This window comes from Parasteatoda tepidariorum, chromosome X1 (genome assembly GCF_043381705.1).
Source record: "Parasteatoda tepidariorum isolate YZ-2023 chromosome X1, CAS_Ptep_4.0, whole genome shotgun sequence".
Lineage (NCBI taxonomy): Eukaryota > Metazoa > Arthropoda > Arachnida > Araneae > Theridiidae > Parasteatoda > Parasteatoda tepidariorum.
This window is the reverse complement of record NC_092214.1, coordinates 7,572,972-7,586,541: the sequence shown is the minus strand read 5'-3', so window position 1 is coordinate 7,586,541 and position 13,570 is coordinate 7,572,972. Positions and strand designations below refer to the sequence as shown.

General features: G+C 28.2%; 1 protein-coding gene across 2 annotated transcripts in view; it reads left to right on the top strand.

Moving 5' to 3' along the window:
• LOC107448366 (uncharacterized) overlaps positions 1-13,570 on the top strand; it is a 73,088-nt gene that overhangs the window by 29,482 nt on the left and 30,036 nt on the right. For both annotated transcript variants that reach the window (XM_043054894.2, XM_043054893.2), the window contains exon 2: positions 5,572-5,709. In XM_043054894.2, coding sequence (XP_042910828.1) covers positions 5,572-5,709 — 138 coding nt within the window. The remainder of the gene's footprint in view (positions 1-5,571; positions 5,710-13,570) is intronic.

Below are 13,570 nucleotides of genomic sequence, written 5' to 3'. Positions count from 1 at the left end.
AAGAAGTGACACGGTGTTTAGACGTGCGCAAAACTGGACTGAATTGTAAAAATATTTACTTAAATTTCTTTCACTATGTAAGAAAGAATGTATACAGACCAACTGTAACTTTTAAGGAAATAAAATTTCACCGAACAGTCGAGTACTAACAGTGTAGGAAAAAATGTAGGAAAAATTTCTCGTTAAAACCGAGTTATACTCGTAATAACAGTTTGATTTATAGGATTTTTAGCATTAAACTAATTATTCAGCAAAAATGTCTTCGTTAAATCAGAGCTCGTCATAAAAGAATTTGACAGCTCTTTCGTCATAAAAGAATTCGACTGTACTTTATTTTCTTTCACCATATAAGGAAGAATGTATACATTAGACTAATTTTAACTTTAAAGAAATAAAATTACGACTAATACTAACAGCTTATTTTCAAAAAGTGGAGTAAAAACTTCTCGTTAAAACCGAGTTATACTCGTAATAACAGGATAATTTATAAGATTTCGAGCAAAATCAAAATCAAAACAAATTTTTTAATAAATCAGATACTTGCTCTAACTGTAACCAAAGACAAACCATAGAGCATCTTTTATATTATTGTGATCGGTACCGAACACTCCGAAAAAATTATTTCTTCCAAAAAACAGACCAACAAATTTTTGCAGACAAGGTTTGTAGAGAAATTATCAAGATTATCATTAAAACTACTCTTGAGGAACAAATGGAATTAATAAACAAAATTGACAATAACTAAAATTTTAACCTGCTTAATCTAACCACCTTGCCAAAACTTTTTTTTGGACCACATTGCCATTTTAGTGTTTTAATTTGACTTTTAACTTGACTTTGCATTTTATACATGCTTTAGGTTTGTTTACAACCTTTGGATTTTAATACATTTGGTATTTTACATTGCGATTGTATTTTATACATGGTTTTTAGATTGTTATACACCCCTTTTAACTCTTACCTTTTAGTATCTATTGGTATTTTGTCCTCTGTTTTTTTGTACTTTAATTGAATTTACTCTGCTTTACTTGTTGTTCTTCATTTTAACTACCTGTTACTACTTCACCCTCACTATTTTGGTTCCACCAGCAGGATTCAAGCTGGCTTGATTGGCTGGATCCTTTCAATGCCCTATTGGCAAGTGTATACATCTGTGATTTTGTCTTAGTTTTAACTTTTCAATTTTAGCACTATATTCATTTATGTCATTTTATCCTTTCACCTTTTGGCGGTTTTATGAGCTGTATTTACGGCTGTTTTTGGTGAATTGTTAGATTTTTTGTCTTGTATTAAGGGTTCCACCAGCTCTGGCTCACAGCTCACTCAGTTTTTACTGGTTGTCTCAGGGTTCACAATTTTTGTATTATATATATATATAATTTTTGTATTCTATTTATATGAGGGTTAATAAGTTTTGTATTGTATATATACATATAATTTTTGTATTTTATTTATATAAGGGTCTGTTGACCTTTTAAATGATTCATTGTATTTGGCGTATGGGCCTATTGGCCTAGGCCGCTGTATATATATTAAATAAGATTTCGAGCATTCAGCATAAATGTCTTCGTTAAATCAGAGCTCCTCATGAACGAATTCGACTGCACGGTAAGTGTTAGGTTTCGAAACCTGTGAAGTTCATAAAAATAAACTAAGCATAAAATTGTATATTCTAGAAAGTCTTCACTTCGAATTTCATTAAGGAATTTTTTTATGACATAAAATCTCATCAAAATGACTTATAAAATATATTTTTCCCATGTTAAAAAAAAACAGGGGCATGCCCTCGAATCAAGAAGTACGCGTGAGGGAATAATCTTTTCCTGTCCCGGCGTCATGAGTATACTTCGAGTCCTATAGCTAAGAAATAAATAACACATTTCCCCATATTACTTCCATAATTAATGAATCCTTCTCGACTCAGCTTGGTAACAGGCCTCAAGTTTGAATCCTAGACACGATAGTCGGTTTTATTACAACTTCCAAAATCTCTCTCGTAGACTGATCAGGGTTTGATGCTTAACAGTTAGGGGACTAACGCCGAGAAGTTTTCCTCACGAATGAAACGAGCTAGCTTTAATTATTAGAAGTCATTTAGTCTTATATATTTCAAAATGGCAAACGTAATATTATATTTTTTCAATGATTGATTCAAAAATTCTCAGTTTTAGTCAAAATTATAAAAGCTAAAAGTGAGCAATCACCTCCGTTTTTATGATGAACTGTTTATGGTCGATGAAAAGGCATATTTTTAGGAAAAAAAATCGGCAAAAATAAATTATGAATCTGGATTTTACCAACCTTCGAGAAGGTCAGTCTGCGACCATTGTAGGACACGCGTGATTTTGACTTGCAGTATAAGGCACCCTAAATATTACTCTGTAAAAATAATCATCTATTCCCTTTACTTTTTTCTTTAATTTCGATCAAACTTTATTAACTCACTGAACTTAATACATTTTTAAGTCACAAAACAACAACCAAGTTAAATAAAATGCTCCAAATGGATTTTGTGATGAAAAGTTTAAACTGATTCAAGTAACATTTGTCAAATACTTAAGGGAGTTAACTAAGTTTCAATTTACTATATTTAATTACTGTTATTCAGTGCATCATTCCAGTTTCCCCCCTAGAATGTGGCATATCATAGCGGTTTTGTATCGAGAAATTTTCTGGTTTGATACCTGAGGGCATCTTAAAAAATTTATCAAAGAAATTTGTTATTTCCTAATACATACAATTCACTTTAACCTAAAATAACTAAAGTAAAAAGATAATTCATTTACATTTACTAAATTAAAGTTGGTTAGTTTTGAACTTTCTCAAAAGTCGAAAAAAAACAAAAAATTTTTAAATAATTTTTTTTTTCTTTTTTAGAAAATGCTAAAAATTGATTTTGAAATGTCTTGACAATTTTTTTATTTTATTTCATTCTTATGAAAATGTTCGTTATTAATGAACAGTGATGTTCGCTATTAATGAATATAGTCAAACCTTTGTTAAAATATATACTTAAGTGCTATAACTATCTAAAAATTTATTATTGACCATAACATCCGTTCTAGAGAAATTCGTTAGTGTGGCATATTGGCCATACGTAGTAATATGTATTAATGTTTTTATAAATTAATGTAATTCAACCAAATAATAATTTGAATAAGGTGGGGTATTTTTGACCCCCTAAAGGCTTTTCACGACCTTCAGAAGTGTGATCAGGAAGTTCGATCAGCCTTTTACCTTGTTCAAGGTCGGTAGGTAACGGAAGCCAGTCGCTGACCTCAGAATCTTTTTATTTTGACCTATTTCATGTATTGGTGAAAGCTAATCGCTAATTCAAATTGTTAATTGTACGCACTTCAGGAATTAATTCAAATAACATGAATACACTTAAAGTGTTTCATTCATTTTTTCGGAATGAAAATTTACAGCTGAAGTAATAAAGGAATTGTAACATTTTTTAGCACTATATATATATATTCATTTCGACCATTTGACCGAATAAAATTGAGGTCTGAATTTTATATACACATACATATGTTTACCTACCTAAATAAGTAACAGAAAGTGAAACGAATGATTGAAGTAAACTTTATTTCTATATTTCTATAAAGATAGCATTCTTTATTTTCATGAAATCCTTATTTCTATATTAATATAAATATATATATATATATGTATATATATATATGTACAGATAAATGCTCACCTAATATGAAAAGAGAGACATTATCAATTTGTCATTTCCAGGCTGCATTAACATAATACTCTTGAACTTTATTTTAAAAAGTATTTCTACAATTTGGTTTCTTTTAATTTTAGTGTTACAAAAAGTTCAACAATGGTTCTACAAAAAGTTGGCCATTGTGTTCTGTGCAAATGACCAGTGTTATGTTGGCTGCCAAAGATAGTGAAACTTGCATGCGACGTAATAATCTCATCGCTAACTTGAATGAAGGTTTGTTTCTTAAATTTATTAGTAACCGTTTACATTAATGGTATTGATTAGTGAAAAACCTGTATTGAATAAGTAGCTTAAATACTATGATATTGTCTTTTTTCGTTTCGTTTATTAACTTTACATTATTACATTCTAATTGAGCTTTTCATTAATTTTAGTAAAAACTTGTGATCCTCTTAGTGATAAGAATGTGGTGAATACCTTGTTTCCAACTAATAAAAGTGAAGAAATACGAAATGATTCTGTCATTATTGTTGGAGCTCGTGTGAGTGCTTTTAGTTGTTTGGTAACCGTAATAAATTAGTTGATTTTTGTTTAAAATATTCTAGTTAAGATTTGAAAAATATCATATTAAACCAAAAGTTAATTATTTAAAACTTCTTTTTTTATNTAGTTATATGGGTGCCAAAGATAATTATATATATATATATATATATATATAGTTATAATGCTGTAGGCTAGCGTAGAATTTTTGTTCACTCACTTGTAAGTGTGAGAATTTTACTTTAAAAGTTCAGAAACTCATATTTATTCTTCGGATTTCATAAATGAAAGTCGACTTTTTGACCCGAAAAATTTCGTAACTTTCTAAAGAAAAAGAAAAAAAAATTGTAATTTCATTATTAGGCATTTATGTAAAAAAAGAAACTGCTGTCTTACCTTTGCTGTGTTTGTGGACATCAGTGATGCGTAGGAAAGAAGAAAGTCATTCAATTGGAAATGATGAGATGTAGACAATAAATTGAAAGTTCAATTATGACCTCTACTTATAATCGCCCACGTGATAAATTTAGTTTACTGTTATAAATGTTTCGCATCAATAAAAATACTGAAAAGGAATATTGCTTTTAATTTTACTTATGGTTATATAAAAGATTTACTAATTATTATGCAACAATTCAAAATAACGTAGCCATTCTAATATTTAATATTTAGAAATGTAAATATTTCATTCTGCTCTTGTTTTAGAAGTTTTAGACTATCATTTATATATGTATATATATATAGCAAAATGACTTTACATCCTGCGGAAACGTTTATATTAATCAAAAAAATATAAATACACTTACAAAAATCCTACATAAGACGAAAACTACATTACTTTATTATGCAGTTTTAGTCAAATCGATCAAAAACTTGAAATATTATTGAACCCGTGAGTATGAAAAACGGAAAGCGTAAATTCCGAACAAGCTCCCTGAGTCTCAAATAATGTTAAAGCTTGAACCGAAGATAAATTTTAAAAGCATGGTGTTAATTTGTGATGAAGTGGTAGCAAATGGTAGTATATTTTACCAGAAAAATTTACGATCTGTATTAAATTACTGTATTTAAATGAATATATTTTTATGGGCATAATTTTATTTTTACGGTCAGTGGCTGTAACACGTTTTGCCACTCACTGAGCGAAAGATAACTCTGAAATGTTATGTAGTGTACTTAAAAAAATATATCAAGATATTTCATGAACTACTCATTAAAACCTGAAAACTATAAAGAGGTGCACTTAATTTTAAAATAGAAGCACATTTTTAAACTTTATTTTCAAATAGAAGTACGTTTTGCTACAAATTTGTGCACATTCAAAACTAATTTGTCTTTTATATTTACAGGTTCTAAGTCTGAGCCATACTATGGAGTAAAAATTGGCAAATTTATTACACATTTTCATAATATTCAAGGGGATGTATATACAGTAGATGATAAAACAATGTTTGTTAAAGGCTTTCATTATGATGGTAAAGGCCCAGGTATGTATTAGTAGCTTAATTCACTTGTGATTAACATTGCAAACAATATTTCCTTACTTAAAATGCATTCAGCGCCAAAAATAATGATGAAAACGAACATTTTTAGTTCGTGCTGAAATTTTATATTTACAACAATATTTTTTCTTCCGCTACTTTACAAGGATTTCAAAAAGTATTAAATACGTTTATTAGGAATTTGGTATTTTTAGCATTTCAAAAAGTAATTAGCAAAAATTACATTATTTAATGATTGATGTTATATCGAGATATTTTTAATTTAAAAATGACTTGAAAATGCAGTTTTTGTCATTGTAAAATAATTTTTCCAAAAGAGAGGTTCTATGAAATTCAACATATGAGCGATTACCGTAGAAAAACTAAAATTAAAGACATTACAATTTGATCATAATTAGTAACACATTTCAGGTTTTTTATCCTTACTTTTCCAGCATTTTCAATAGCGAAGTTCTATAGGTATGTGGATTGAAGATATGATATTTGAGCAATTATGCTTTAAAGTATTTTGATAAATTATGTACCACATTGGTCAAAAAGCCTCAAGACTCGCTACAAAAAAATTATCTTTTTTTTTCTTTTTCAAAAATTCAAATTCTTTCATCCACATTTCTTTAAGATTGATTCATTCATTCCGAATTCCATTTTTTTTTCTCTATCATTTCAATGCTTCTTTTATGAAATGGATCGTCCAGATCCCCAATAAATGCTTCAATTAAATTTTTTGCTTCAATTTTTTCCCATTCTTTTGAGAACTGATAACAGGTAGTTGTAGTTAGGAACCAGATCTGAAGTGGGTGGGATTCTGTTTTCTCACCGTAACCATCGAATTGTAGCAATAAACGTAATTTGAAGAAAGAGTTCTTCGGAATCATTTCTTCTTCATTCCATCCTTATAATTTAGACTAATATCAGCTATTATTGTATCTGTTCTCCAAACAGATGAAAACCCAATTTTATTCTGCCTATTAACCTAAGTGTTAAACCTAAGTCTAATCCATTTTTAGTTATCCACACAAAAATTATGTTTTTTCCTCCTAAACAGCTCCAAGAAGTACTCCGAATCATTCGCAAGTTACTGGGCTTCTTTCACAGTAAACAAACTCGGTATGCATTTGGAAAACATCTTTTTTGAGTAAAATGCTACTAAATTCGTCGGCTAAATTATAATCTGTCTCTTTGCAAACTACCGATGTCATTTGTTAGACTTATTGCAAGGAGCCTTGTTGGTGTATTGCTAAGTGAAATTGATAACTGTGGTGTGTTAACTATCTCATGCAGTGTCTTTTGCCTGTTATCCAGTACAACTTTCAGTAATTATTTTTACTTGTTTCAAACGCAATCCTCTCATTTGGATATCTTCAGCATTCGGTTCATCGATGACCGTACGACCCCGTTTAAATTGCTCAAGACACTGACAATGGTTGCTAATGACGAAAAAGATGCATTACTATATTTTTCAAGCCATTGTTGAGTTTAAACGCTGCTTTTTCCCTTCAAATTAAAGTGTTTTATCAACACAAATATTCGGTTTTATTCCTTGCTTTGACATGTCTCTACTTTTTTTTCTGACTTGAAACTTCTTAACTGAAACTTTAATGTGAAAAGAAATAATGATCGAAATGTCACGAAACTTAGGCAGGAATCTTTTGAAAGTCATTAATATCCAATACGCGAATTTGACTTAAACAGCCTCGTTTGTGGGTTAGACTAGAACCTTTGTGACGGACACGTTGAATATCTTAAAACTAATAAACTTTATGAATTTTTTAACACGCATAATTTTTGGTGCGCTAAAAGTTGCTTAATTTATTTTTATAACTGTGTAATAATTTGAAACACTTAATTTCTGATTATTCTGACAACAGTTTATAGAGGTATATTTTTGTGTTATTTGACTCGTTGTCAATTATGTCAAATATTAAACGAGGGACCTGTAAACATAGCACTGAATGCTGAATGTAATCTAAATATGAGAGCTTCAACGTTAAATTTAAGTATATCATTTATAAATACTGTTTTGCAGTTAATCATTCGAGAAGAAGCGTTATGAATCAAATTACAGGATCATTTAAAGTTGTTTATTTTTTAAATTCAGATATGATAGAAAAGAGTACTCCTTGATTTAACGCGAATAAATTAATTGATAAAAAATATTGTTTGATTCTTTCATTATTTTTATCATACTAAAACATTATAGAGTAGAATTTCAAAATATAGATAAAAGATGATATTATTTTTAGAATCAATTGATGTAATTATATGAGAAATTCCTATACCAATGAATTGCTTTTTACCGTACCAGCAACTTTGAGATTTTATTTCTTATAATTTTTTTTTAAAGAGAGGGGTAAAAAAATGAATGGAAGTATTTTAGTGATTAGCGAAAGTTACAATTGCGAGACAATCATTTAATCAAGTTAAACGACAAAAAGTTTTAACCTTTTACATAAAATAAGCAAAAATATGTCAGAAAAAGCAAGAACTGAATTTTTAACAAAACACTTAAATAATAGTAAAATAATAAAAGTTAGAAGAAAAATTAGAATCAAAATATCGCCAACAAAAGATGGTGCATTAAATTACACAGATTTCAAAGGAAAAAGTCCAAGTAAACTTAAAAGATTTTGTTATTTTAGTCAAAAGTCAGAAAATTGGAAATATTCTGTAGTTAAGTAATGATTAAGAACGATGCTTTTGTTATGATACACGGCATCAATGTTGAATTTGTTTTGTATAAAATATGCTTGGAATAAATGACAATTGCAATCTTTTTAAAACAATTAAGACATCATTAGATAAATTTTTTTAAATTTCAACTATTTATTCATTGCTTTTTTGATACTGATACTATTCTTTTAATAGTTCAAAATTGGGGAAAAAAATTGTCTTTGTTAAATGGAAGGTAAGACTTGAAATTCTACAAAATTTTTTAAGGAAGGTAATTTTAATAAGTTAAGGTAATATAATTTAAATATAATATTCATATAGCATTAGGTTCAATAAAGTAATTTTTAAATAAGGTAATTTTTAAGGTACTTTTTTTAAAGTCATACAGAAAAAAATTAACATAAAAGGGAAACATTAATAGGTTTGTTAATTACTTCTTGAAATTCTTGCAAAACGGTAAATAATCTTAATAAGATGTTTCGAAAAAAAATTATTTTTGTAAAAGAAACGAAAAATGTAATAATTACATTTTATTTAAATTCGCTATTACATTTTTCGATGTAACTATTTAAAAACATACTAAAAACATACATGATTTGGGCTAATAGCAAGAATTAATTACAAAAAAACTAGGAATAATATGGATAATACAGATTGATAACACAAAGATAAGCAAAATATATCGTCAATTTTTATAGATAAGCAAAATATATAGTCAATTTTTATAAATAAGCAAATTATATCGTCAATTTTTATGGGCAAGCAAAATATATCGTCAATTTTTACAGATAAGCAAAATATATCGTCAATTAAAGTTCTAGTTATTTTTGTTTTGTTTTGTTTTATGTTGGTCATTAATCATATTTTTAAAATAATAGATAAGTCTCTGCCATAAAATAAGATACATTTTCTTAATTTTCTCAAAATAATGTTTTAATATTATATAAAATTAGCTCAAAGGTAAAAAGTGACAATTATTATAAATAAAGACCTAGACCTCAACCATATAGCTGATTCTTAATGATTGGTTCTTAATTCTTAATTTCAGCAATTTATTACGTATTATCTAATGATAAGTAAAATATAACTAATGTACACTGTTAGAAATTTCACGGAAAAATTGTTATTTGATTGTTATTTTACCATATTCGAACAAAACAGCCAAATAACCATAAATAAGATGATAATCAAACTGTTAACTGTGAAAAACCGTTTATTAATTGCTTTCACTTAATACGGTTAAACAAGCCTAATTTCATCTCACTAACTTAGCCCACATAATGAAGCCACCTTGCAACTGCATACATATTATAGGCGAGAGGGCTAATCTGTCAGTCCCAGTGTTGACACTGTTCCCTTCACATGAAGAGTTTCTGGCGCCCTGCACGCTCCAGTACCCATTATCTAACGAAACTAAGTGACTGAAAACCTAGTTACGTCCACTTAAATTTTTTTAATGAATTTAAAACCATGCTAGTTCTAAATAGTTAAAAAACAGTATAGCTTTGTATTCATGGTTTTATAACCATACTAGTTGTAAACGGTTTCAAAACCATAAAGGTAAAAACCGTTCTTTACTGTAAACTGTACGGTTAATTAGATGGACAGACTGTTGCTGGTTTTTTTACCATAATTTTAGAATGAAAATTCTAACAGTGTAATTGCAAATTTGTATTGAAACTGCCGTTTAAATCTGTTTTTATGAAAGTAACATCAACATTACCACCAACATCAGCATCATCAATGACGTCAAAAATCTTAAAAAGATAATTAGCGTTCATTAATTACTATTACATGTACTTGGGCGTAAATAGTTGAATTAAATTGATATATCGGGTTTCTTTTTTTTTTTTTTTTTTTTTTGATNTTTTTTTTTTTTTTTTTTTTTTTTTTTTTTTTTTTTTGAAAAATAACCTCCACCTTAGTAGCTTACTTTAAAAATTATTGACAACCCTGTAATAAAATTGCAGAACATTCCTTCACATATTTTTGTTCACAGATTTATTAAAATGATATATATATATATATATATATACATATCCAGATAATGTCACCCTCAAAAAATATCTTATAAAGCACTATTTTAGACCCTGTAAGAAAGGTGCATTTTAAGACCCAAGCTGAGTGTTTTAGGGGAAATTTTTTGAAATAGTAACGTTTCAGTTCAAAGCCTGTTTCTATAGCAGAAGTTCAGATGCTTTCATGTCTACGTATAATTTCAATAGATGTGAAATAACCTGTTTTCAACGTAATACAGTGATTGATAGTTGATTTATTATTATATTAAGGTAAATAGCCATATGATGTTTTGGACCATCAGAAAGCTATTTACCAAAAATTTTCAATTAAGAATTTTTTTATTGATAGTGAGTTTTTACCAATAACAAAACTACAACTTTTAAAAAAAGGTAAAAGAAACTAATGGTAGTTACTTTCTAGTTTCACAAAATTCGGATATGACTTCTTCTTACTTATTCATGTAACGCGTATCAATCATCTAATTGAGTATCTGTTCGTATAACAAATACTTCAGGTTACATCAGAATTACAGGTTATATCAGAATGAAAAAAGTAAGATGAAAACAACTTACCAAATAAGCGCATTACTACGTCATTAGAGAATAAAAAGAGTATGATTACGAATTAATATTTTTTAAAATTTTGTTAAAAAAATAATAAAGCACAATTTTGAGCTATTTTTTTCCAGTTCAAAATGCGTTGCATTCAGTGACTATATAATACTATTTTGATAATTATTTCTTATCTTATTGTATTTAACAAGCATTTTTTAAATTTATTTGCCGTTAGTAATATGTTTTTCACTTATTGGATTTTGCGTGAATACCAAAAAAAATCTAACTTAGTATTTTCCGGTGAAATTTTCTTTGTATAGATTGTTTCGATAATTATTCAAATTATGTTCTATGGAATCATTTTTCTAATTTAAATGGAATCTATTGCTTGTTTTTTTCTGAATTTTTATTTAATATTTTCTTTATTATTTAGCAAGAAACTTTTAAAAATTATTTTGCCTACCAAAAGAATTGATGTAAAATATAAAATCTTAGATTTAATAATCTTATGATTTTGAATAATCTTAGATTAAATAATTGGACGTACTAACATACAGTGTTAATGACCTAAAATATTTAAATTCATTAGTGCAAACAATAAGCTAAGTTACGAAATCAGGCATAAAAGCACACATTCTCTCAATAAACACACATTTTTTCGGGTGAATTCAGAAAAAAATTTGAGTTTAAAAGAGTTTGTACACCTCTAATAAATTTTTAATTACAGAAAGATAATAAAAAATTAAAGGTAATTTTAAATTCTTATATTTATTTAAATTTGGAATTTTGTCATTGAAATTCATCGTGTTTAAAAGACTGTAAAAATTGCAAGCCTTACATTAAGTTTTTTCGATTCTTATTTAATTAAAAAATTACTGTAAAGTTATTTTTTAACATAAAATCATGTTTGTGTAAGTAAACGCGACAAATGGGTAGAAAAAATTAATGAGCGAGATAAGGTCTAAGAAATATGGTGCAAAACGAAAAGTAGATATAATACTTATGAGCTCAGACACTTTCAGCCACTCAAATTATTTAGATCCTCTTTTCAGACCCCCTCTCCTTCTCTCTTATTTAGAGAATCAGTACTCTGCATGTGCCTGGGGAAGAAAGTATGCTCATTTGAAAACAAAAAAAATTGTGTTTGATTTCGTAATTTGAATTATTAAATTATAGTATTTGATTAGCATAATAAAATCTACCCCTTTAACCAATTGACTTCAAAAATATGCAGATGGAAATAAAAGCCGACAGGTTTCAAGTGTTCAAAAATTAGCATTCACATGACTTGACGAGTGAAAAAAGAAAAAAAAAAGTTATTTGAAATATAAAACGTAAAGTTGCCAACGAAAAATAGACAATAAAGTTGAGAAACAAAACTAGAAAAACCACAGTAGCCGAGTGTGTAACAAAGAAAAAAAAATAAATTTAAGAAGAAATAAAGAGGAAAATACAGAACAAAAAAAATCATTATGGCCGAGAGGGGCAAATCAGGGTAAAATTCATTTCCACGTGCTATGGAGAGGTGGTGAGAAATTAATATCGTTAACACTCATATGAATGAAACAAGATTTCAGGGCATCAAGATGAGCTGCTGTGACTAGGGTGGAAATAATTTTGGCATTGTCGAAATTTAGTTTTTCCCCAAAATTCCAACAATGAGCAGAGATTGATGGTTTATTGAATTCTTGGTAACGGACATATCTATCGTGTTTCTTAAATCTTAAAAGACTTAAGGAACACGATAGATACATCCATTTTTTTTATTTTTTATTCTATTTATTTATTTTGTTTCACTCTCGGTTACTGCGCTTTTTCTAACTTTGCTCATTACATTTATTTTCCTTTTTTTATTTATTAGAAACTTTACAGTTTATATTTCAATTCAATTTTGTTTCTTCTAAATCACGTCTCGCAAGTCTTGGGAATGGGCGTCTAATTTTGAGGGCTTAAAACATGTCCATGTTTATTTCTAACTGCATATTTTTGAAGCAAATTAAGTTTTTTTAATCAAGTAACATAAATTAAAAATCATGGTCGGAAGCACAAATTGGAGTAAAAATTTGCCACAACTGTGACTCTTGGGTCAATATATGACCTGTCAAAGCTCTGGCCAATTTATTATTAATGAAGAAAAAAAACGTGAAGCAGATGTATATTCGTGACCAAATGGTTAAAACATTCTATTCACTATAAGGAGATAGCAAGTTCTAGCAGACGACTGTATTCCAATTTCACTTCTTAACACAGAAAATTGCTTTTTAGCTTTTTATTAAAGTATATGGGTCATTTTCAAAAAGGTGAGCCATTTTGAAAATGCAGCTACACATCATTTCAATAGTTCTTAATTCGAATATAAAATAAAATAAATCTCAGATGGGGTCATATCTTCTTGCAAGTTTTCACCCCATCAGTCATGCTCTTAAAGCTTTCGAATAGGAATTTTACAGATCCCTTGAAAGTAGCTTATGAAATTCTACTCGTTAGATTATTCAATGGGATTTGTTTTGTTTTTGTGCATGATCAATCATTTACGTGCTTAGTTTCACAGAAACTGTTCTGGTGAAACTTTATTGCTTTAAGCAATTAAAACTGCGAACGAA